Below are 21,231 nucleotides of genomic sequence, written 5' to 3'. Positions count from 1 at the left end.
GGACCCTGTCCTGCATGCTCTCATTTGCCCCTCCCAGCAGAGGGTCACAGACTGGAAGCCCAGAACTCTATCTGGCCCTCAGTTCCGCTCTGTTTGGCCCACAGTGTGTTTTTTAAAAATGTGAGCCAACATTGAAAAATCAAGAGTTTTCGCAGAAAATCCAGATGTGGTTCTTCTCTCTTAAGAATGGAAGCCCTGGCAACGCAGGGCCCACATTCTTCCATGACAGCCATCAGCTGGAGCAAATTAGCAATGTGCTCTTTTGACAAGCGTGCCCTCCCCAGTGCCTCAGTTCAGAGTTGCCTAACAGCCCGGTGTGTCCCTGGTCCTCTGTGGGCATCTATCCAGAAGTAGAGCAGCAGAGCACTTGTTCTGGGCCACGTCCCAGGCAGGTCCAAACCCACTCGCCCCTAGCCATGTGGCCCTCTCTCCATCGAGCCATGAGGGTTCAGCACAGTGAGGCGTGGTACCCTGTCCCTGGCCATGCTCGCGGGGAGTGGTGGCCAATCCTGTTGCTCCTCCCCCACAGAGTGTGGAGGCCAGGTTCGGGCAGAGGTGAAGACGAAGGATCTTTACTCCCATGCGCAGTTTGGTGACAACAACTACCCTGGGGGGGTGGACTGCGAATGGGTCATCGTGGCAGAGGAAGGATATGGCGTGGAGCTGGTGTTCCAGACCTTCGAGGTGGAGGAGGAGACAGACTGTGGCTACGACTACATGGAGCTCTTCGATGGCTATGACAGCACAGCCCCCAGACTGGGGCGCTACTGCGGCTCAGGGGTGAGACCCCGCCCCCTGCCCAGTGCCCTTGCCTCTGCAGGTGTGGGGTGCCGGTATGGGTGCTAGCACATGCCTGGCCCTTTGCAGGAGCTGGGAGACCCTGCCTGGTGGGTGGCTGCTCACAGAAGCCCGCCCTGCCCTAGGCCATCCCCACCCAGGAAACTCTGTCCTTTTTTGCCCAACACTGTGGTTTCTGCATCCACTGGGACAGGCCCTGCCCTGACCCAAGCCTGCTCAGCACCAGTTTGTTTGGACCTACAGGGTAGCTTGCATCCGGGGAGGTGGATGGAGTTCCCTCTACCACCCCCTCCCCCCCCCCCCCCCGCCCTTGTTCCAGTCCCAAAGCAGCTTACCAGGGCCCAGGGTCGGGGGCAGAGGTTGAAGCAAAAGCCAGGGACCTAGGACCTGAGCCGAACTGTGCTAACCAGTCATCTGGCTGAGCCATAAAAACACCCTCATCTCTTCCACTGCCAGTTTCCCTTCTTGGTGGGAGGCCAGCTGGTCCCAAAGCCCTTGGTGCTACTGTCCAAGCAGACACTGAGCATTGCTTCTTGGTCCATAAAATGGCACTTTCAGAGGCAGTGGGCAAAAGTTTGCTTGATTTTAACCGAAGCCACAGGAAAATGACAAAGGTGGATTTATGTTCCTCTCAGAGCTGTGGCTTCTTTTTGTTTTTGTGAATCCTTTCCCCTTTCGGAGAACACCGTCTTCTCCTCTCCATTACACACCCGTGCATGCGTGCACACACACACGCACACAAACACACACGCCCTCCTGCCCCTCACCTCCCTGGTCCCTCACCTCTCTCATGGCTATGCTCCAGTGTAACCTGGGCACCTTAGGAAGTGTTAAACTTCCTTCCTGGAGCAGCAGCAGCATCTGCTGGGCCCAGCATTAGCCAGCTGAATGTGCCCTTAGGACAGAGCTTCTGCTTCACAGGGTCTGGGACAGGGCAGAGAGGTGGGGGGGTGGGGCAGGAGCAGAGCACATAGGCCCTTCCCCTGCCTGGCTCACCACTCTGGAATCCCCTGGTCACCAAGCGGGCACCCCCTCCCCATTTTGCCCTTTGTAACTCCCTTGATCTGGCACATTCCAGTGAGCCACACACCAAATTGGGTGTCCCCAGGTGGCTTCTTCCAGACACTTCCACCAGGCTGGAGCCAACGGGAGGGAACCTGGGGAAGGAACCCAATCCTGTCAGGGCTTCCTGGCAGGGTTGCTGGAAATGTCCCCAAGGTTCTCGGAAATGATGCTTTCTGTGCCCTGAGAGCCAGGGCATCCGTGTGCTGAGGCTCTGTGGGCGGCTCTCACTCTGAGGGCCTGTACACAGAGGTAAGGAGGGGCTTGCAGGAGCTAGGCAGGGGCATCGCCTAGAGCCAACCATGGCCAGAACTGGGGGAGGATGGGAGGGGAATGGCCACAGCTATGTCTGGAGGACCCAGCTATTCTGTCTTCTCCGAGAGGCAGCTGAGACAGTGAGAGAGGGAGTGGGAGAACCCACTCCCTTTGCAAAACCCATTCACAACCACACTCTCATTTGCTCCCTCCCACAACCCCCATCAGCCCTTCTGAGCTTGGAGAGCAGGGAGCATTTACTCCCGCTTGCCCTTGAGGGAAGTGAGGCCCAGAGCGGGACAGTGCCTTGCCTGAGACTTCACAACTAACTTGTTAATAGCAGCGTTAATAGCAGCGCTGGGTATGAAGTGTGACTCTGGACTTAAGGCAAGCTCCTCTATCCCCTGCTTTTCTTCCCCTCCTCCAGGTGTCCCCTTAAACTCTTGCTATCAATAGTCTTCCCCCTGCTTCAAGGGGCTGGGGGAATCTGGTGAATGTCTGGGAGCCACCCACCTTCCTTAGAGCGGGGGATCCTGGGGAGGAAAAACAGCAGCCTCAGCCTCATGCCCATCCTTTTCCTCTGTCAGCCTCCTGAGGAGGTGTACTCGGCCGGAGATTCTGTCCTGGTGAAATTCCACTCAGATGACACCATCACCAAAAAAGGCTTCCACCTGCGGTTCACCAGCACCAAGTTCCAGGACACACTGCACAGCAAGAAATGACCACTGCCTCACACGGGGGCGGGGACGGGAGGCCTGCTGCCCTCAGTCACCTGGACTGGACAGTGGGAGGTGGGCAGGAGGTGGGCACCCCGTCCCTGTCCCCCAGGCGCCAGGACCTGCAGGCCGATGGTCCAGGTGAGGCTGTCCTCAGGAGGCGGGGGAATGGGACTGCTTCGTGAGCCCCTTCCCCGTGATCCCTTCCTCCTTGCCCCCACCAGAACAAGGGGCCAGGGCCAGGGAGCCAGAGCTTTCACGGAGACACTTGAAGTGGCCATTCCTCTCTGGGGGCCTGGCCTGGGGGGGGAGAGCGTCTGTCAGCAGACCCTCCCATCTTCCCTGCCCTCTCTAAGTGCACCGTATTGTGTATAGCCGGTGGCATAGCTTCATTGTAATGTACATTTCCCACCCCTTCTCCAACCTCGACATGGTTTTTTTGAGCCCCTATTTCCCCACTTCCTGGGGTGTGAGTTTCCATACGAGTCCCATAGGATGCACCGTGAGGGGCTGCAGAAGACGGGGTGGGGAAACAAGACAGGGCTTCTCTCAGGCCCAGCGGCTGGTCAGCCACACCAGGGCACACCAGCCAATAAACTGAAAGTGTTACAGCCAGTATCTTGTGCCAGATGCTGTCTGGGACATGGGGCGGGGGGGCGGGGGGGGGTGCGGTGCATCTCATTCCAGATGTGCAGGCTTGCTGTGTCTGAGACCAGCCCACAGCCAGGACACCTGGCCCTGCTGGCTGCACTTCCTTCCCTCGATTCCAGGACCCCTGAGGGTGTGATTTCACACTCAGGCACACACAAACACAGCCTCCTAGCACACTTCAGCCTGCAGGCGTACCGCATATACACGCACTGCTCATAGCCCTCCCACACAACGAGAGGAGTGGAACATTCTGTAAAGAGGCTGTTTGGGGGCGGGAGTGGGGGGAGGTAAGTAAAAGGGGATAGGCATGTGTCTGTCCAGCTGGTGTCCATCCATGTCTTCTGTCTCTGGGGAAGGGGTGGGTGGGCTGGAGGGTGTCCCAGGAGAGCTCGCCAGAAGCCAGAAAACTGGCATCAGCCTGAACGGATCTACTGACTGGCCCTGAAATCTGCCTTCCTGAAGGTCAAACACCCAGTGCTGGCCCCCTGCAGGTCCTTCTCTTCTCATGGAGACAAGAGCCAGACACTAGGCAGCCACTGAGCAAACATTCCAGCTCTGGCCCCCTCTCCCAAGGCTGTGTCTTGTCTGGCCTCCTCCTTCCTGCCACTGCCCCCTCCCTCCCCAGACAGCAGTGAGGCACAGACCTGTTTCCCAGAGACCAGGAGGAGAGAAGCCACATCCCTGCCCCTTCCATTCAGAGGAGCCTCTCTCTCCCTTTACATGGATCTCAAAGGGAACGAAAGAGAGAGGACCCACGTTCTTATGCCTGGGCTAGCCCCTCCCACATTTCAGAGAGAGCCAGGCATGCTGCTCCAACCCCCAGGGCTCCCTGAGATCCTTCAGTGGGTCTGTAGGTCTTTTACTGGCCTCAAGCTCCGCCCTATTGCAGAAGCACATGTTGTGCCTTATGCTCTCTGGACTGTGGGAGGGGACATACCCCTAGGCAGCATTATGGTACGGTACACCCCAGATGGGCCCTTGAAGCAGAAAGCAGTAGTGGAAACCAGACACATTGCTGGCATCTGATGTGTATGCAGGACCCTCTCCTTCCAGGAAGCCAGCCTGCTCCCAGTGTCAGGCTGCAGCCCTCTCTTTCCGTCCTGAGAGCAGATGAGGCCTTGAGGTCCTGCAAGAAAGGGGGGATGGCCCAAGGGGTTCCTGCCTATTGCTCCAGTGAGGTCACAGGCTGTGACATCATAACCACCCTTCCCCGCCTCCACCTCCTCTGACCTCGGTGCTCAGGACAGCCTGGAGGACCATGAGTAGAATGGAAAGGCCCGCAAACCATTGGAGCTGCCTGGGCATCTCACCCAGACACTTTGCCATTCCCACCTGGCAGAATTTGTAGTTGGTAGTCACAGCTCTCCTCACCAGCCCTCCAGGGCCCTCTGAAGCTCAGAGGACCCTACTCCCAGTTCACGAGTCACATGCCCAGAAGGAACCAGGCTCAGAACCCCCCCGGACTGTGGAGAGTGGCCTGCAGCCCAAAGCGAGTACCCAGTCTTCCACCCCGAACAAGGGCTCTGTGAACAGCAATGCCACAGCCAGAGGCAGTTCAGGATTGACTCATGCAGCCACCCCAGACGCCTGTCCCAAGACTCCATCACCACCATAGACCCAGATCCCTCTAACAACTTAGGAATCATGCTAGTGGGCCTTCCTTGTCTTCTCTGGGCCTATCTTCAGAGGCTGCCTCCCAGTGGTAGAGGCTGCTCAGGACCTGGGTGCAGGTCATTAATATATATTCCAGAACTTTATTCATGCACTCTTCAATGCTTTGCCCACCCTCACCTTCTGCCGGCTTCAGGGTTCTAGACTAGACCAACTCCAGTGTGGCTACCACCAGCTCAGTTGACTCCATGTCATGGGAAGGTACTCCTGCTCCCACAACTGTCTCCAAGCCCCAGAGGGCCCCCTGAGGGCCCCCTTGGTTCTGAGTACATGGCCAGTAGTGGAAGAGCTGGGATGGATCTGCCCGACTTCTAGGTTGAGATAAGCACCTGAAGCTTCAGACTTGTCCTTCCAGGAGCACCCTTTTAGCCTTCAGAGGACAGGACAAAAGAATTAGGAGACGCTGATCCAGGAGACCTGAATCTGCCATGGTTTGCCCAGTGGTGCTGGTCAGCTATTTCCTCCCTGGGCCTCTACTCCCCAAGCCTGTTATCCTCCCCAGCAACCCTCCTCCCTCCTGCCACTGCTGAGACAGACAAGAAGACTCAGGGTCTGTCTAGTCTCCAAGCAGCCAGAGAGCAGGGTTCCTCGTGGCGGGGGGGGGGTGGGGGAGTGGGGGGGGTGGATGTCTAGGGCCAAGTTTGGCTCAACTATAGTGGAAGGAAAGTCACGTGCCCTGTACCTCTGCTTCACTGTTTCTTTCCTCTTTTTCCCTTCCCCCTCCCCCAACCCTAACCCTATATGCTTCTCTGTCATGAAAAAGGTCACAAACTTGCATGCAAACATAGCCGGTTTTGAACATCAGTGCTACCATTTGGTGGCTGTGTGCCCCTGGGTGAGTCACTTAACCTCTCTGAGCCTCAGTTTCTTCATCTAGACACATGGAATGACAACACTTCACAGGGTTTCAAGGAAGGAATGAGATAACCTTTGAAGAGATCCTGGCAAATAGGAGGCTCTCCATAAATGGACCTTCTTTTCCTTTCCTCTGCCAGACAATTTTCCAGTTCCTGGACTACTCTCTTTCTATGCAAAAAGGAAACTTCTGGGTACACTAGTTTCCAGTCAAGCATTAGGAGCTTAGGGCAGATGTACTCCTGCCAGAGAAGGCAACACTTAGCCCGCAGCAAGGCGGGGCTTGTGGGGCAGCAGGAGACATTTCTGGCTAGCTGGTAGCCTTTCTGGGCACCTCCCAAGTCACACCCTGTGCTTGACTGTCCCTACACACAGGCTGATTCTAGAATCTGTGAAAAGATTTGCTGCTCCAGTTTGCAAAAATAGCAGTGTCTGATTTGGGGAGTGGGGATAGGGCAGCCAGCTGTCTTCCCCAGAGAGCCACGAGGCCCTCCCCACTCCCCCCCAACCCAGCCTCCTGCTGACCAGCCTGCTTCTCCTGCTCCAGCCTCCTCCCAACCCCACACCCTCCCCTCCCCCATCCCAGGAACATCTGGTTCCAATCTCCTCCAGATGCTGTGGCCAAGCTGTTTTACGGCCAATCACCTCAGCTCAGCTTCCTGAAGGCCTCCCTCCATTTGGGGGAATGGTCCCTCCTCATCCCTTTCCTTGGGACCCCAGCCACTTCTTTTCCTAACACAGAGAAGAGACGCACACCAAAACCATACAAAACTGTGAGGGTCCTCAGAACTGGCACCTCCCCTCCCACTACCTTGGGAGAACTGTCATCCATTCAAGATTAAAAGAACGTTGCTAGCCCAGAAGGGAAGGAATAGGCAGAGGAGACCAAAATAGGGAGGTGGAGGCATGAGTGTGTGTGTCCATGTGTATGTGTTGAGTCTATGCGTTTGTGCTATGCCCCACTTGTAACCTGGAAACACCCCTTGGTGGCCTCTGCCTCATTTTCCCTCTCTGCCTGTACTGGAGCGGGGCTAACTTGGAATCCCTTGGCTGGACAGTGGCAGCCACAGCCCAGGGTAATCTCTCCCCTTGTGGCTCTCTGTGGCAGCCAAGCGTGTCTTCTAAACCCAGCACAGGGAGGTGGTGTTTCTGTGTGTTTGCGTGTGCACCCACTCTCATGTAGACCTCTTTTCCCTCCACCAGGTCAGATTAGAGAAACACAGGCCAGAAGGGACCCCAGGGCAGATTCCAGCGAGTGCCCTGACCCAGCTCTGACGAGCGCCTTGAGCAGCACAGGGCTGGCAGTATGCCAGAGAGCAGCCATCTGGAGAGAGGAAGGAGAAGCAGGCTCTCTGGAGAAACCTGCATGTGGCTCCACCCCCACCCCCACCTCAGTTTGCTGCCTTCATCCCCCACTAAGAGGACACTGGGAGTCAATCTTTTCCTAAGAAACCCAGAGGGCTCACAAAAGGAAGACTAAAGCCTGCTCCTCTGGGGAGGATTCCAAAAACCCCTCTGGGGTGGGGTGGGGGTGTCCTGACCAGAGGTGGAAGGATGGATCCTGGAGGTCACTCCCCATCCATGGAATTCTGGACACCAGTGCTGCCCACTACTCCTTTAAAAGAAGGCTCCTTGGCATTTGTGACTCCACAGCCCCCCCTGGTGTTATTCAGGATGGAGGCGCAGCCTTGGTCAGCCAGAAGAGATGTGGAGGAGACCCTTGAGAGGGCCACATATTCGGATGGGCCTGCCCATGTCTTACGGCCCAGGTGGTCCCTGGCATACATGAGGGAGGACAGGACAGTGCAATGGGAAGATTCCAGCCTCTGAATCAAACCCAGGCACTGTCGCCTACCTGGCAATCCTTTTAACTTCTTTGTGCCTCAGTTTCTTTATCTGTTAAGTGGGAATATTACAGCACAGGGCCATTGTGAAGCTGATGTGTGTGAAAGCACCTGGCCAGATGCCTGGCCCATAATAGGCCCTCAGGAAGTGGTCGTTTGCCCTTCAGCTTTCCCCTAGCCCAAGGAGGCTATGCCCCAAGCTCTGGATGACACATGTTCATTTGGCCCTGAGCCCAGGCAAGTGTCAGCGAGGTGACTCTAATTTTTCTGGAGCTTTCATACTCTGGCAGAGGATCATTTTAATAAGTCCATAATAATAGACGCAGAGGTGACTCAGATCTGCAAATGAGGAACCCTGCTGGGGAGGGGACATTTGGGCTCTGGGGGAGGGAAATTCAGTAGCATCTGGGGTTGATGCAGTGTCAGGCTGCTGCACTGGGAAGGGCTCCAAAAAGAGGACCTTGATTAGGTCTGCAGATTGCTATAGGTTCTCCCTAAGAAGCCTCAGTTTCCCCTTCTGCAAAGTGCAAGGTCATAAGTACCAAAAGACCTTCAAAGTCCCTTCCAAGCTAGAGATATGGCTCTGCTCTCTGAGCTCTGCCTCCCACAGCAAGATTTGGAACACCCTTGGAGACAGTTCCAGATGTCTTGTCCTGGGGGGCATCCCCATTTGAGTTCCTCTGTGCTTGTGCAACTTGCCTAGTCAGAACTACCCCTCCCAGAGCCCAAAGAGAGTCGGGGCTCTCAGGCCATGGTGGTTTATTGATGCAAGCACAACACAGGCGGGTGTGCCCCCAGCTCAGGGCAGACACAGGGCCAGGGGAGAGCAGTGGGCCACCCCCACAGCAATGCTGTCAGCAGAGGCAGAAAAGGCCTGGGGGCCCATGTCCTCTCCTCCATGCATCTCCCAGGGCCCCCAGACCTGTTCTGTGCCACAGAGACAGCTGACCACACCACTCCCTGTGGCTACACAAGAGGCAACCAGCTGTCCCACCTGTGCCCTTACTGAGATATGGCCTTGTTGGCCTGCTGGCCCCTTCTGTACTTCATCACAGAAATCCGGCTCTCACTGTGGGGGCTGTTGTCCTCTGCCTGACATCACCTCCGTCATCCCCCAAACAGCTAGCTGCCTTCATCCACACCTCTACCCAACACCCCCCCGACCTGGTCCGCTTATCTCAGGGGTTCACCCTCACCACCCTCATGACCCATACAAAAGTAGGAAATTGGCAAAAACGCTGGGAAGCCCAGGAAGACTTCATCAAGAACTCCCCAGGGAAGGAGCTCTTTGCCAACAGGCTCGCAGTGGGGAGCAGACAGTGCCAGTGGGTGGGGTGTGAGGTGTGGTGGCAGGGAAGCCACAGTCCAGGTCACACACAGGCACAGGGCAGTCACGGAACCGTGGCAAAGAGAGCGAGCAAAGCGCACAGTCAGGCAGGGTGCCAGGGCTCTTAGGGAAAGCCCTCAATTCTAGTTCCACACTGGGTCCCCTCGGAGCGTGAGGCCGCCCATTCCTGGCCTAAAAGGGGTACCTCTGGGTCTCAGGGGTCTCTTTCCCCCTCCTCAACCCCAGTGGCTGCCATTGGGGGAACCAGACCTCAGTGCTCTGAGCAAGAGAGAAGGTATGCTGGGGTATTTATCATCTCCAGGTAAGAAAGGAAAAGTCCCAACAGCCCGGAGCCCCCAAAGCCGAGAGGAAAAAGAGGGCCCCTTTCTAGAGGGCAGGTGGAGAAAGGAAGGGACAGCTCTCCCCATGCAGGAAGAGGGTGCTGGGAGTCAAGGAGCAGCTGGGGGGCAGAGCGGTGCAAGAGACTATGTATAGAGGGAAAGGGCCAGGCCTGAAGTGGGAGGTCCCCGGCCCAGCAGAGCGGGGAGGGGCATTCTGTGGTTGGCCCTGAGTGGGGTGGGCGGGGCTAAAAAGGAGGACCCCGCTTCTCTCTGCTGTGCCTCTGGGGGCGGGCAAGCAACTCGTGGGCTTTGGCTAGGGTGGGCTGCTCAGCGAAAGCCCCCGGGCTGAGAGTCTCCGTTAAGTGGAGGCCGGAATGAAGCAAGAAACAGCAGGACGGGGAAACCGGGAATGGGGAAATCTCCAGAGATCTACCCTCCTTCCACCAACCTACCGCGGCTAAGAAGCCTTTCCAAGTCCGCCAGACGTTGAATAGGCCACGCCCACCAAGGGGACCGCCCTCTGTTGCCTCTAACGCCTGCGGGGTGGGGAAGGGGGAGGCCGTGGCGTGGAGGGAGCGGTGGGGGGGGGGGGGCAGAGGAGAGAAAGCCAGCTCCCTGAACCTAGGCCACCCATCGCCACCCTGCCTGTCATCTCTCTCTAGCCCCCCACCTCCCCAGGAGTCCCTAGCGGCCCACGCTGATGTTGCAGGTTTTGCAGCTGGGGTCTTTCTTGGCGTCAGCAGTGGACAGGCTCATGAGCTGGTGCCCGCTGATCTCCCCCAAGGTGCCCAGGGACAGGTCGACGGGCTCGGTATAGATGATCTCCAGGATGAGGTCCTGGGCATGGCGGAAGATCAGCTCCCCATCCTCCACGCTGCAGGTCAGGAACTTGTTGCAGGCAATGTCCAGGAGGGGCAGGCGGTCACGGCAGAAGCGGTCCCCCAGGGAGCCCTTGGGGGCCAGCACCAGGATGGCGTAGTGGTAAGCTGTGTACATACAGTAGAAGTCTGCAAAGTAGAGGTTGGTGCTGGGGTTGAAAAGGCGCTGGGCAGGGATCTGGAAGCGCCAGCGGCCGTAGGGGGAGTCCTGAGGCGGCTGGCCTGTGTTGAACTCTGTGTTGCAGCTGAAGAAGACGCCGTGGAGCATGCCACTGGTTGGAGAGCCATGGCTGCCGCTGTTGTCCTTCAGGTAGGGCTGCAGCATGTTCCCGCAGTGGGTCCTAACCACCCCCGGGGAAAAATGCCAAAGGGAAGAGAAAATGCCGCTGGTTAGCTGGGCTGAGGCTTGGCTGCTGTGTGTGGTTGAGAAGGGAGCCAGCGCAGCACCCCTCTCTCCCACCCGCTGCCGCCTCCATCAGTCACAAATAGAACATTCTAGAATGTGAGAGCAGGGAGAGCCCTGGAGATGGGCTGATGCAGCCCACTCCTTCGCAGAGGAGATGTCTGAACCTACCACTCCCCAGTTTAAAACTCTTTAATGGGGCTTTCATGAAAAGCAGGGCTATCACGATCTGTCCTTTCTAACCCCACCTCCCAACACCCCCACATCCGTAGGTAAGATCCTCCAGCCACATGTGAACCCCAACTTTCCTGCCTTTGTGCCTTTGCAGTGCTCTCCCCTCTGCCTGGACTGCCTTTCCCACCTCCTTTCACCTACCCTGGCAAATTCCTAATCATCCATCAAGGCCCAGCATAGGTATCCCCTGCTCTCAAAATCTTCCAGGAGCATCAGGCATTTGTATTCAACAAAACCATGTGCAGACACTGAATTTTACTCAACAATCACACACACACTCATTACATTCCATCTGTCTGTACTGTCCCCCCGATAGACTCTGAGGTTTTCAAGAGGGGGCACTCTGCCTTTATTCACCTTTATATCCTAGCACATATGGGTGCTTTCTGACTCTTTCTTACTTGCTGAAAGAGGAGCTCAAACTGGGCCAGTGAGCTCACCACACACCTCACTGCCTCTCTTCTTTAGTACAAACACCAAAGATCTCCCTTGTTCCCTGCTGCCCTGGGGTAGGGTCAGAACGCCCCACCCCAGCTGAATGCAATGACAAAGACAGTAAGAGTAGCAGCTTGCCCTAGTCCAGCCTTAGAAGGACAATGTCTTGGAGCAGTGTCAGCAGGCCTGGGAAGGATGGGCAGCCCCAGACCCAGCCTCACCCTTGCCTGGTCCTGGAAGTCTCAAGTAACTAGTGACTTACTGGCTTTCTGGGCTTCAGGCTCTCCATCTGTAGGCTGAGTGGGTTGGACCAGATCATCAATTGGATTGAATATTTCTGGACTACAGAGCCCCTCTCTTTCTTCCCCGAAGGAAATTATACATAGGCGGTCCATAGGCAATAAAATTGAAGATGTTCCAGCTGAATGATAGGTGTGGGGCCCACCAAGACTCAGCCTGATTTCTTCAACAACTCGTCAGTAACCCCCTCTCCCCCCACCCCAAAGTGCCCTGAGATAGCTTCCTGGAGCCTCCAGGCTATCCAGCACACAGTTTGAAAACAATGACCCTTCATGCATGGAAACCTGTCGCTCTGTGCTATCCTTACCACCTCCCCCAGGGACCCAGGGCTTGAACTGGAGAGATGGCTGACCCTTGGCATTAGAACCCAGTGAAAGGAACTGTCCCAAAGGAGGAACAAACCCGAGATCTTGTTCACCCAGGCCAGTTAGCATGGTTCCCCCAGGCAGCCCCATCCCAAGGAGAGCCCTCTCCTTCCTTGGAGCCCAATCCCAAATAGCCAGCCACCCCCCGAGAGCCAGCCTGTGATAAGATGCCATGGGGACTCTGGTCTGGCAATGACAAGGTGGGGGTGATGTCAGACAGCCAGGGCTGTGTGGACAAAGCAGAACCAGGGGAGGAAGGAGAGACCCAGGCCCTGCTAGGGGCCATGCTGTACCTGGCATGCTGGAAGTACTCCTTATGGTGGTTGCGGTAGAAGACAGAGAAGCGGAGCATGCGGCCTGCGATCTGTTCAGCCTTCTCCTGCAGCTGGGCCAGGTGTTCCTTGGCATAGTCTGCAAGAGTCCAGGCTGGTAAGCCCAGGGCCAGACTGAGCATCACAGCCTCCCACACTCACCCACTGTGCACATTGAACGCCAGCCCACAACTGTCCTCAGAGCAACAGGGGATACCAAAGAGTTACAGCACCTTGGACCACATAGGAACAGGCCAGGTGGCCCAGCTGGGAACATGGACAGCTGGGTGCACCTCTGCACCCTCGCTGCCAGAGGCTCAGGGCTCTGAGTCAGAAAGGGGCAGGGGCTGCCCAGTTAGACAATCACGCTGGGGACCCCAGGAGCTGTAATCACTAGCTATCCTCATGTGAAGAGGACCAGCAAGCAAAGGAAGGATTGAGAGGGGAGAATTTGAGGTCCTCTAGGGAGAACTCAAACCCAGCAGGCAAAAGGCTGTGGAAGCCAGTGGTAATTACAGGTGGGGGCTCATGAGGAGATCACAGAGCACTGAAGTGAATGGTTAGCCGGACCAGGGTCTGAGGCAGTGAGTGCATCTGCACCCCAGGAGAAGCAGGGAAGGCTGGAAACAGGATGGCAAGATTGGACACCTCCCAGGGCCAGGATCAGAGTCTGGGGCCCTGGGGCCCAGGCAGGGCGGCTGCTAGCCAAGACAGAGCCTTTGTACAAATTAGAAAAAGGTGCCCTTTCCTCCTTGCTGATGTAGCCCTGGCCAGGGTGCTGGGTTTGGCAAGAGTAGTGTGGACTGGACTGCAGCCATCCCCAACTCCCCAGTTTGAATTAAACTTCCACCATGTGTGGAGTTCTGGGGTAAACCCAGAGGCTTTCCCCACAAGGAGTGGGAGCACCTCCAGAGAGTGGGGTTTTGCAGCCGAGCTAAGAAAAAGCACCACTCAAAAGAGAATGGCATGTCAAGGAGACTTGGGGCATAGGCCTTGGCAGAGGATGGAACCAGCAGCTTCAGAGGCCCGGGGCTAAGAATGTTCCCTGCCCCTTCCTTGTGACAGAGAGAGATCTGGAGCAATTCTCACTGTGGACACCAAAGGAATGGAATATTGTGGGCAGATCGTGGGTCATCTACGACCAAGTACACATAAGCCTGGTGTTTGTTCATGCTGGAATTTGCCAACTGAATTCTGCTAAGAGGTTTGCAGGACCACCAAACAGGGGTCATTTTCCAGGCTAAGTGGAGCCTCAAGACAAGCAAATGTGATGACCTACTGAGTATCCATCTACCGACGATGGATGAACAATGTGTAGTCCGCACATACAATTGTTCAGCCTTGTAGAGGAAGGACGTTTTGACATATGCTCAACGTGGATGAATCTTGGGGACATTATGCTGAGCAAAATAAGCCAGTTGCAGAAGGACAAATACTGTGATTCCCCTCACGTGAAGTACCAACAGTAGTCAAGTTTACAGACCCAGAAAGTGGAATGGTGGTTGCCAGGGACTGGAGTGAGGAGGGAAGAGAGAGCTGCTGTTTAATGGGGTTAGAGTTTTGGTTTGGGAAGTTGAAATAGTTCTGGAGGTCAGTGGCACACCAGTGTGAACGTACTTAATACTACTGAGCTATACATTTAACAATGGTTAAAATGGGAAATTTTGTGTTGGTGTGCATTTTACTACAGTTCAGAAAAACATGCTTGCCCCAAGCCAGAAAAGTAATTCCATGCCTGTACGGGAATGGTATTGTCAACATGATTAGCAGGGCTCACGTCTGCCTCCTGTGTCAGACTGCAGGTTTGTTGCAGGCAGGGGCGAGGCTCATCCATGAGTATCTCCCTGACAGCCTGAGCATAGAGCCTGTATACAGCAGGTGTTCCTAAGTGTGTGCTGGGGTAAGATCACAACTAAGCCAGATGTGCTAAAGCGGCAGGACAGCAGGGCCTCACCCCCAGTGCAGAACTCGACTGTCTCGCTCCAGCCGGACACCAGGTACTCTCCATCACTCTGCTTTACGGCGGTCTGCACGGCCACGCTGTACTCTGTGCGGGGGCTCAGGAACCAGTGGCCTCTCACTGTCATGGGCAGTGGCACGGCCTTGGCCACAAGCTTGGTGGGGACATCCTGAGAAATGGGATACAGACGGAGAGCCAAGAGTCAAACTGGGAGTCACGTCCAATCTTGGCATTCTGCCAGACCTCACACTCCCCAGATGGCACCTGGGCCACCTGAGGAGGGCCAAAGTCTCCAAGATTCAATGGCTTGGTGCCCTGGGCACCATTTTCCTGAGGAAGGAAGCAGTGGCCATTGGGAAGGCCATATTGATAGCCCCCAGCCTCCACCCCTCATCAATGCCCCCTGACACCCACTCTCTTGGGAACTAGGGAGAAAGGCCACTGGGGTGGAGGCCGAAAAGTTGAGGGCGGTGAGACCTCCGTTTTCGAGGGAGACTTCGAGAGCTCTGCACACTGCAGTGCCGTCTCCACGGCAACGGCAAATGCTGAGAGCCAGGGAGGAAGGGAAAATATCCTTATTCTTTGGGGGGGGAGGGTTAAGGGGGTGGTGTTGAACATTCACGTCACCGTGGCAACTGGCCTGCCAAAAGACACCCAGATCGGGAGAGCCAGTTCCAAAGAGAGAGAGGGTGAGTAACCCACATGATACGGTCGTCGTGGGAACCAGCTCCTTCCCACCTCACTCTTCCCCCTTCATCTCTGCCAGCTTGAGAAGGTGGGAGCCTTCCTCCTGCCCACCCCCACACTGCTCTGACCCAGGGAAAGGACACTCCAGCCAGCGGAGGACTCTCTCATGTTTCTTTCCTAAACCCAGCCACACCACTAAGCCAGAGGGCCAGGGCCAGAGAGGATCACAGGGGCCTAAGAGGCGTCCTTGAGGACCAAGCAAAGGGCCCCACCCCTGCCCATGGCCCGAGTGGCCCACACAGTCAACAACAAAGCTGCTTCCTGAGTCGGGGGCTTTGTTGGATCCTGAGACACCAGCCCCAGGTGTGATGTCTGTGCCCCCCCACAACCCCCCACACCCCCCGCCCCACCCCCCCCCCCGCCCAGGTTTTCCTGATCCGTCTGAAGCCCAGTCATGATGCCGATAATGGTGTCCATGGTGGCTGGGCCCCAAGCCAGACACCACGCAAACATTACCTCACCAAAGCCTCTCACAAGCCTGCGGGGGCTGGCATTGTTATTCCCTTTTTACCAGTGAAGGAACTTGGGCTCAGAGAGGCTAAAGAACTTTCCTAAGATTACACAGGGTAATCTGAACCAGGCTACTCTGACTCCCGACGATCACCCACAAGCATTCCATCACCCTGCTCCCTTTAAGGAGGGGTGTAAACAAGAGGCCCTCTGCACACCCTCCACTCACCCGGTGCTTGAACTTGTTGGAGTTCTTATTCTCCTTCTTGTTAAGGTCAATGAAGTAATGGGTGACCCTCTCCAGGTCACTGTTCTCCATGGCCCAGGAGATGCGGAAGGAGTCACAGGTGATGTTGTTGACCTCGATGCTGTGGGGCGTGGACAGCAGCTCCATGCTCCCCTGTGGCTTGGCTCCTTTGGGGACTGATGGGAGAGGAAGAATTAGCAGCTTCCTCCCTGCCACCGAATTTTCTGGAATGTCTTGCTCCCAGCATCTCTTGCAAATTGGAACCTTGGGGATAATCCACTGATTACACCTGCCTCATCCAATCTGATGGGAAGATTGCATGGGAAGATTGCATGGTGGAGGGGTAAGACCAAAGGTGGGATGGGGTGTCCCCCCTGGGGGGTTCTTGGCTCTCCTCAGAGGGGTCTGCTGAGCAGACGCACCTGACAGGTGGCAAAGGCAGTGGGAATGCTGCAGACGCCAGGCAGGACAGATTTGCAGCAGATGGAACCGAGGAGGGGGGCTCTCAGCCAGCAGGCGTGAAAAGAGAAAGGGGGTGGGGGTGGAGAGAGCTGTGCGAGGCGTAGGAGAGACAGGAAGCACCCACGGAGGAGACCGGTGTGAGGGTTGAGGCGGGCAGAGGGCACTGGCAGCCGAGAGGCCAAGGGTGACAGGTCACTCCGGCTTGGGCCGCCCTCGTCTCTAGGGGTGACTCAGGGAGGGTCACCAAGATGCAGGGCTAGGAGGACAAGTGCCACGGAGATGCCCTTGGATACACTGGTGGCGGGAGGGGGCAGCGTGGGCCACAGCTCTTCTCTCACCCATAACTCTTCAACTATCACTCCCTCCTTTCAGCTGATCCTCTGTTGCTTGACTTGTTTAAATAATTGGTTTTACCTTTGACATTTTCCTCAGGCATCTGTGTGGTAATAATAACTGCATAAGCATCATATCGTGCAAACCTCACTCTCATTGCCCCCCATTTTATTTTATTTATTTGTTTTTAAAGTAGGCTTCATGCCCAGCACAGAGCCCAATGTGGGGCTTGAACTCAAGCCCCTGAGATAAAGAGTCGGATGCTTAACTGACTGAGCCACTCAGGGGCCCCTATCCCCATTTTACAGATGGGTTAACTGAGGTGGGGGGGTACCAAGATGCCAAAGGTCACACAGCCTAAAAAATGATTTGAATTCACATCTGAGTCCAGAGCTCTAACTCTTTATCATTAAGCCAAGGTTGTGTCCCCTCGTGTGTGCGTGTGCGTGTGTGTGTGACATGTGTGGCATGTGTATATGCATAGGTGCACATGGTTTTATTGCTATTTATTTTTCTTCCTTCTATCCTTCCCTTTCAAGTAACTGCATTTTCTCTCACCTTCCTCTTCTCTCACCTTTGCTTTTTCTACCCCGGCTGCTCTTCCAGGTATAAAAGGACCATAGCACTGTCACTCACCTGTGCTTTTGCTAGGAAGATCTGACCCTGTCCTTGACTGTGGCCTGGCTCATGAGGTCTGGGAAACAGGGTGGGGAAGGGAGAGGGAGTGGGGAGAGACTGTCTCTGGGACAAGAACATGAATGTGGGTTGGACTTGCTCCCGGGCATTCGCTTAGTGCCCAGTGAAGCTCATGCTTTCCTGGTTCTTTCTCAAGCCCCGTCCAAGCACACCTCAGCTTTCTGGAATGTGGTTTCCTTTTCTCCCCTTCTGCTTCTTCTCTTCTCTTTGCCCAGGTGCTAAGGGTAAGGGTACCTTGTGCCTTCGAAAGCAGGTACTTCTATTTATAGCTTCCAGAAGATCCAACCCACACTCTCCTGTCAATTAAGCCTGTTGTGGAGCCTGATACCTCTAAATTCATCCGTGGGCTGCCTGAGTGGCAGGCACAGGGTGAAGGATATGGGTGATGGCTTTTACCTATTCCAGGGTGTCCCCTGAGCCCTTGTTTCATTTGAGCTTCTTACCCTAAAGCGTGAGCCTGCCTGTTGTGAAGTCCAGCCAAATGCCGGTGGCTTGTGCACAGAGAATCCTACGGTAAACAAGCATGGGGGTGCTACCAGGTCCACCCAAAAATAAAACAGAATAGGATTGGTAAACAACTGGATGATAATAAACCAGTTTGCAATTCATGGGGACAGATGTGGAGACGTGGGGAGTTGCTATCCTCTGGGCTCCCTGTGAGAAGCTCCCCAGGGAGACACACGCATGCACCCACATGCACCCACACACACACACACGCACCAACACAACACACCAACACAGACACAATCCCACGCTAGAAAGGGCCTGAGCCACCATCTCCCATCCACAGGGGATTCAGTCTATGCCTACCCCACATGTGGACACCTATTCCTCAATACTCCTCTCTTCAGAGTCTCCTCCAGAGACGGGGCAGCCATCTTTGCAAAGGGGGGTGCATCTCCAGGACCTGGCTCATCCTTTCTTTCTACAGTTCTAGAAAAGCTGAGATTACTCCCCCATGCTAGTTTGGGAGAGTGGTCGTGAGTGACACTCGGGAGAACAGCAAAGCCAGGGTGGACCAAGGGTGGGTGTGAGCCCCAGTTCTCCAAGTCCAAGTGACTGGGGAAGGTCGGGGTGTGAGGGACAGGTTGAGACAGGACCTGAGAAACACCCACACTGCCAAGACAAGCATTTACACACCCACACACAGGTAGGCACATGTGTGCGTGCACACGTATACACACACGCACACATACACTAAATGTGCCCGCCCACACCTGCCGCACACGGGCTGCACACACCTCCTCGGACATTCTCGGTCCCACTCACTCACCTACGCACTCGGGTGCCTCCGCCACATTCCACATTCTAAGAATGTCCCACAGTTTCCCCTCTACAAGCTGTCACCTCCACACAGACCCACACATGTTCAAGTTCATAGGCTCACACACACACATATACAGGCACACATTCTCACAAGCTATATTTGGGGGGAAGAGAAAGCCACAGGCGCGTCCTACCTCCACAGAAGGCATACAACCCATATGCCTGCTTGCACACACATGTGTATTCACACGCACGTCAACCTCTGCCCATATTCTGATATTCTCTCTCAAGTCTTCCCCAGGCTCAAAGACCCCAGCTATGGAAATGTGGTTTGTCTCTAGCCACACTCTGCCAGCCCTGATCCTTCCCGTGCCAACAGGTTTGCCCACCTATGAGGGGCTGCCCACAGACAGTGGCTTCTGCCCACACTCTCCACCTACCTATCCCTTTCTGCTCTGGAGTCGCCCCTCCCCACATAGAAATGCTTTGGTTGCACGCATTCCCTCCCTCACCATGTACTCCCACACACATGACAAGTGATATGTCCACCCCATAAATATACTGCCTCACACTGCCCCCGCCCACATAACCCAAAGGCTACTCAGATAAGTGACCCCCCCCCACACACACGTACCTCACATGTACAAGAAACGTATGTTCCTAAACATGCCACACAGCTGTGGAGACCCACACATGAGCACAGGCGTGTACATACAGAACTATCTACGCAAGCAAACCTCCAGGCTCCTCGCAAGCATGCATACATGCCATGCACACGGATACCCCTTGCCCATGCCCATCCAGAAAAGCCACCCACAAGCCAGAGGGAAGTCTCTCCCCACCCCACTGTCCCTGTTGGCATCGCTGACTGCAGCAGAATGGTCACGGGGTGACTGACTGTGGTGCCCCGGGGACTGGATCCGGGGGTTAACCTCTTTGCCAAGGCCCTGGGGAACAGGGGACAAGGTCGTTGGCCCTGGCAATCCAGGTGGGTACCGTGGGCAGTGGCAGGCCCCTGGTGCCCCCACCTCCTAGCCCCTTGCCACCTGAGTCCCTCTCACAATTGACAGCAGGATGCTCTGGGGAGAAAGGGCACTCACCTGGCTCCACTGGGCTCTGCAGAGGAAGACCTGGAAGGGAGGGAAGGGAGAGACCTCTGTGTGGATGTGCTCCCCAGGGAGAGGGGCAGCGGCGACGCCTGGGTCACAGACAGAGGCGCGCTCGCTCTCCTCTCGCTCCTCTCGAGGCTGCCAAAGAGGCTTCTTCCATGCCCCGGCAGGCAGCTCCTGCCGGCTCTGCAGCGCACTGCTGCTGCCCCCAGAGAGGCGATGTTCCCAGCCAAGCGCAAGGAGAGGCAAGAGCGAAATCAAAGCAGCGTGGAGGAGAGAGAGAGAGGCAGAGAAGGCGAGAAAGAACGAGAGAGCCAGACTGAATCTGGCTCCACCAATGGGATCAGTGGCTGCCCAGCGTCAGGTGACGATAAGCAAGCTCGGTCCCTGATCGCTCTGCTCGCTCGCTCTCCTGGGCTGGTGTGGGAGGGGAAAGGGCAGAGGGTCTCCTGGGAAGCTACGGTGATGTCCTCAGAGATAGCAGCGGTGGCTGCCACTCTTTTCCTTGTTTTTCCAGGACAAGCTGCCCTCAGAAGTCCCTCTAACACACCCCTACTTGGAAATCTCTCACTTGAATGCAGCCCCCAAACTTTAGGTGCTGGGAGAGGGGTGGAGCTGTGCTCAAAGGCTTGGGAGCCCCTAAACAGGGATTCTGATTGGGGGAAGGGAAGGGGAGCCATGAAGGGAAAGGGTCCAGATGGGGGATGTGGGGGCGGTGTAGGGCAGGTTGGTTTGCCTTCAGTCTGGATTCTCTCCTCAGGGACTTAGGCTGATCCATGGCTCTATTTTTTTTTTTTTTTTTTTTACCAACTCTATCAAAACATATTAGACCTGCAGTCCCAGGGATTCCCAGTTGTCTAGGGAGAGTCCTCTGGCTGCTTAGGTGTCCCTGGGGAAAGGGACAAGAGAGAGGAGTTGTTGGGCAATGAAGGGTGTGCAGAGGCAAGAAAGGGGGTGGGAAGAACACACAGAGAGCCTGGAATTTTCTCATCCCAGCCAACCATCTGGGCCAGGGAGAGTACTATCTGCTCTCTTATTGACAGGAGGCTTTGCTACCACCAAAGGAAAACTCCAGGGATGCCACTGTGAAGAACACTCAAGGAAATTTGAATCAAGCAACCAACAGTGACAAAGAGTGTGCAGTGTGGAAAAGCATGGGCTTTACAATTAAACAGATACAATTAAAATTCTTGTTCTCTCACTTTCTAGCTGAGTGATCTTGGACTAGTTACTCAATCTCTCAGAGCTTTGATTTCTTCATCTGTCAAGTGACATTATAAACGCTGCCATCACTGAGTGAGAAATTATGTAAATCACTAAGCTGTGGGCCTGTACACCAGAAGGGCCCAGTCACCTATCAGAACTGTTATCATTGCCATCATTATTGACAATGTCTGCCTGCAAGGAGCCCACAGTCTTTTAGGGGGAAAAGGGTGGACATAGAGAACAAGAAATATACAACTAAGTTGCAAGGTACAGATAAGGATTCAGAGAAGAATTCGTCCGAACCAGCTT

The 21,231-nt window shown here is 55.4% G+C and overlaps 2 protein-coding genes across 3 annotated transcripts in view; one reads left to right on the top strand and one right to left on the bottom strand.

The window, feature by feature from the left end:
* BMP1 (bone morphogenetic protein 1) overlaps positions 1-3,446 on the top strand; it is a 44,296-nt gene extending 40,850 nt beyond the window's left edge. For both annotated transcript variants that reach the window (XM_045457597.1, XM_045457603.1), the window contains 2 exons: positions 530-780; positions 2,703-3,446. In XM_045457597.1, the coding sequence (XP_045313553.1) occupies positions 530-780; positions 2,703-2,837 (386 nt within the window). In that variant the 3' untranslated portion in view covers positions 2,838-3,446. The remainder of the gene's footprint in view (positions 1-529; positions 781-2,702) is intronic.
* Positions 3,447-8,594: 5,148 nt separating this feature from the next.
* LOC123587654 (phytanoyl-CoA 2-hydroxylase interacting protein) lies at positions 8,595-19,954 on the bottom strand. Its single transcript, XM_045457586.1, has 5 exons — positions 19,708-19,954; positions 15,833-16,026; positions 14,401-14,575; positions 12,429-12,546; positions 8,595-10,739 (listed from the first exon to the last, which is right to left on the bottom strand). The coding sequence occupies exons 2-5, from the start codon at positions 15,995-15,997 to the stop codon at positions 10,205-10,207; spliced, it is 993 nt and encodes a 330-aa protein (XP_045313542.1). The 5' UTR covers positions 15,998-16,026; positions 19,708-19,954; the 3' UTR covers positions 8,595-10,204.
* Positions 19,955-21,231: the final 1,277 nt, after the last annotated feature.

Source organism: Leopardus geoffroyi, chromosome B1 (genome assembly GCF_018350155.1).
Source record: "Leopardus geoffroyi isolate Oge1 chromosome B1, O.geoffroyi_Oge1_pat1.0, whole genome shotgun sequence".
Lineage (NCBI taxonomy): Eukaryota > Metazoa > Chordata > Mammalia > Carnivora > Felidae > Leopardus > Leopardus geoffroyi.
The sequence above is the reverse complement of the archived record's forward strand: the minus strand, read 5'-3'. Positions and strand labels throughout refer to the sequence as shown.

Coding starts and splice junctions, on each gene's coding strand:
- LOC123587654 (XM_045457586.1), bottom strand. CDS start 15,997: ATGGAGCTGCTGTCCACGCCCCACAGCATCGAGGTCAACAACATCACC. Junction 14,576..15,832: donor CCAACAAGTTCAAGCACCGG/GTGAGTGGAGGG, acceptor CCCATTTCTCAG/GATGTCCCCACCAAGCTTGT. Junction 12,547..14,400: donor AGTCGAGTTCTGCACTGGGG/GTGAGGCCCTGC, acceptor GGACTCTTGCAG/ACTATGCCAAGGAACACCTG.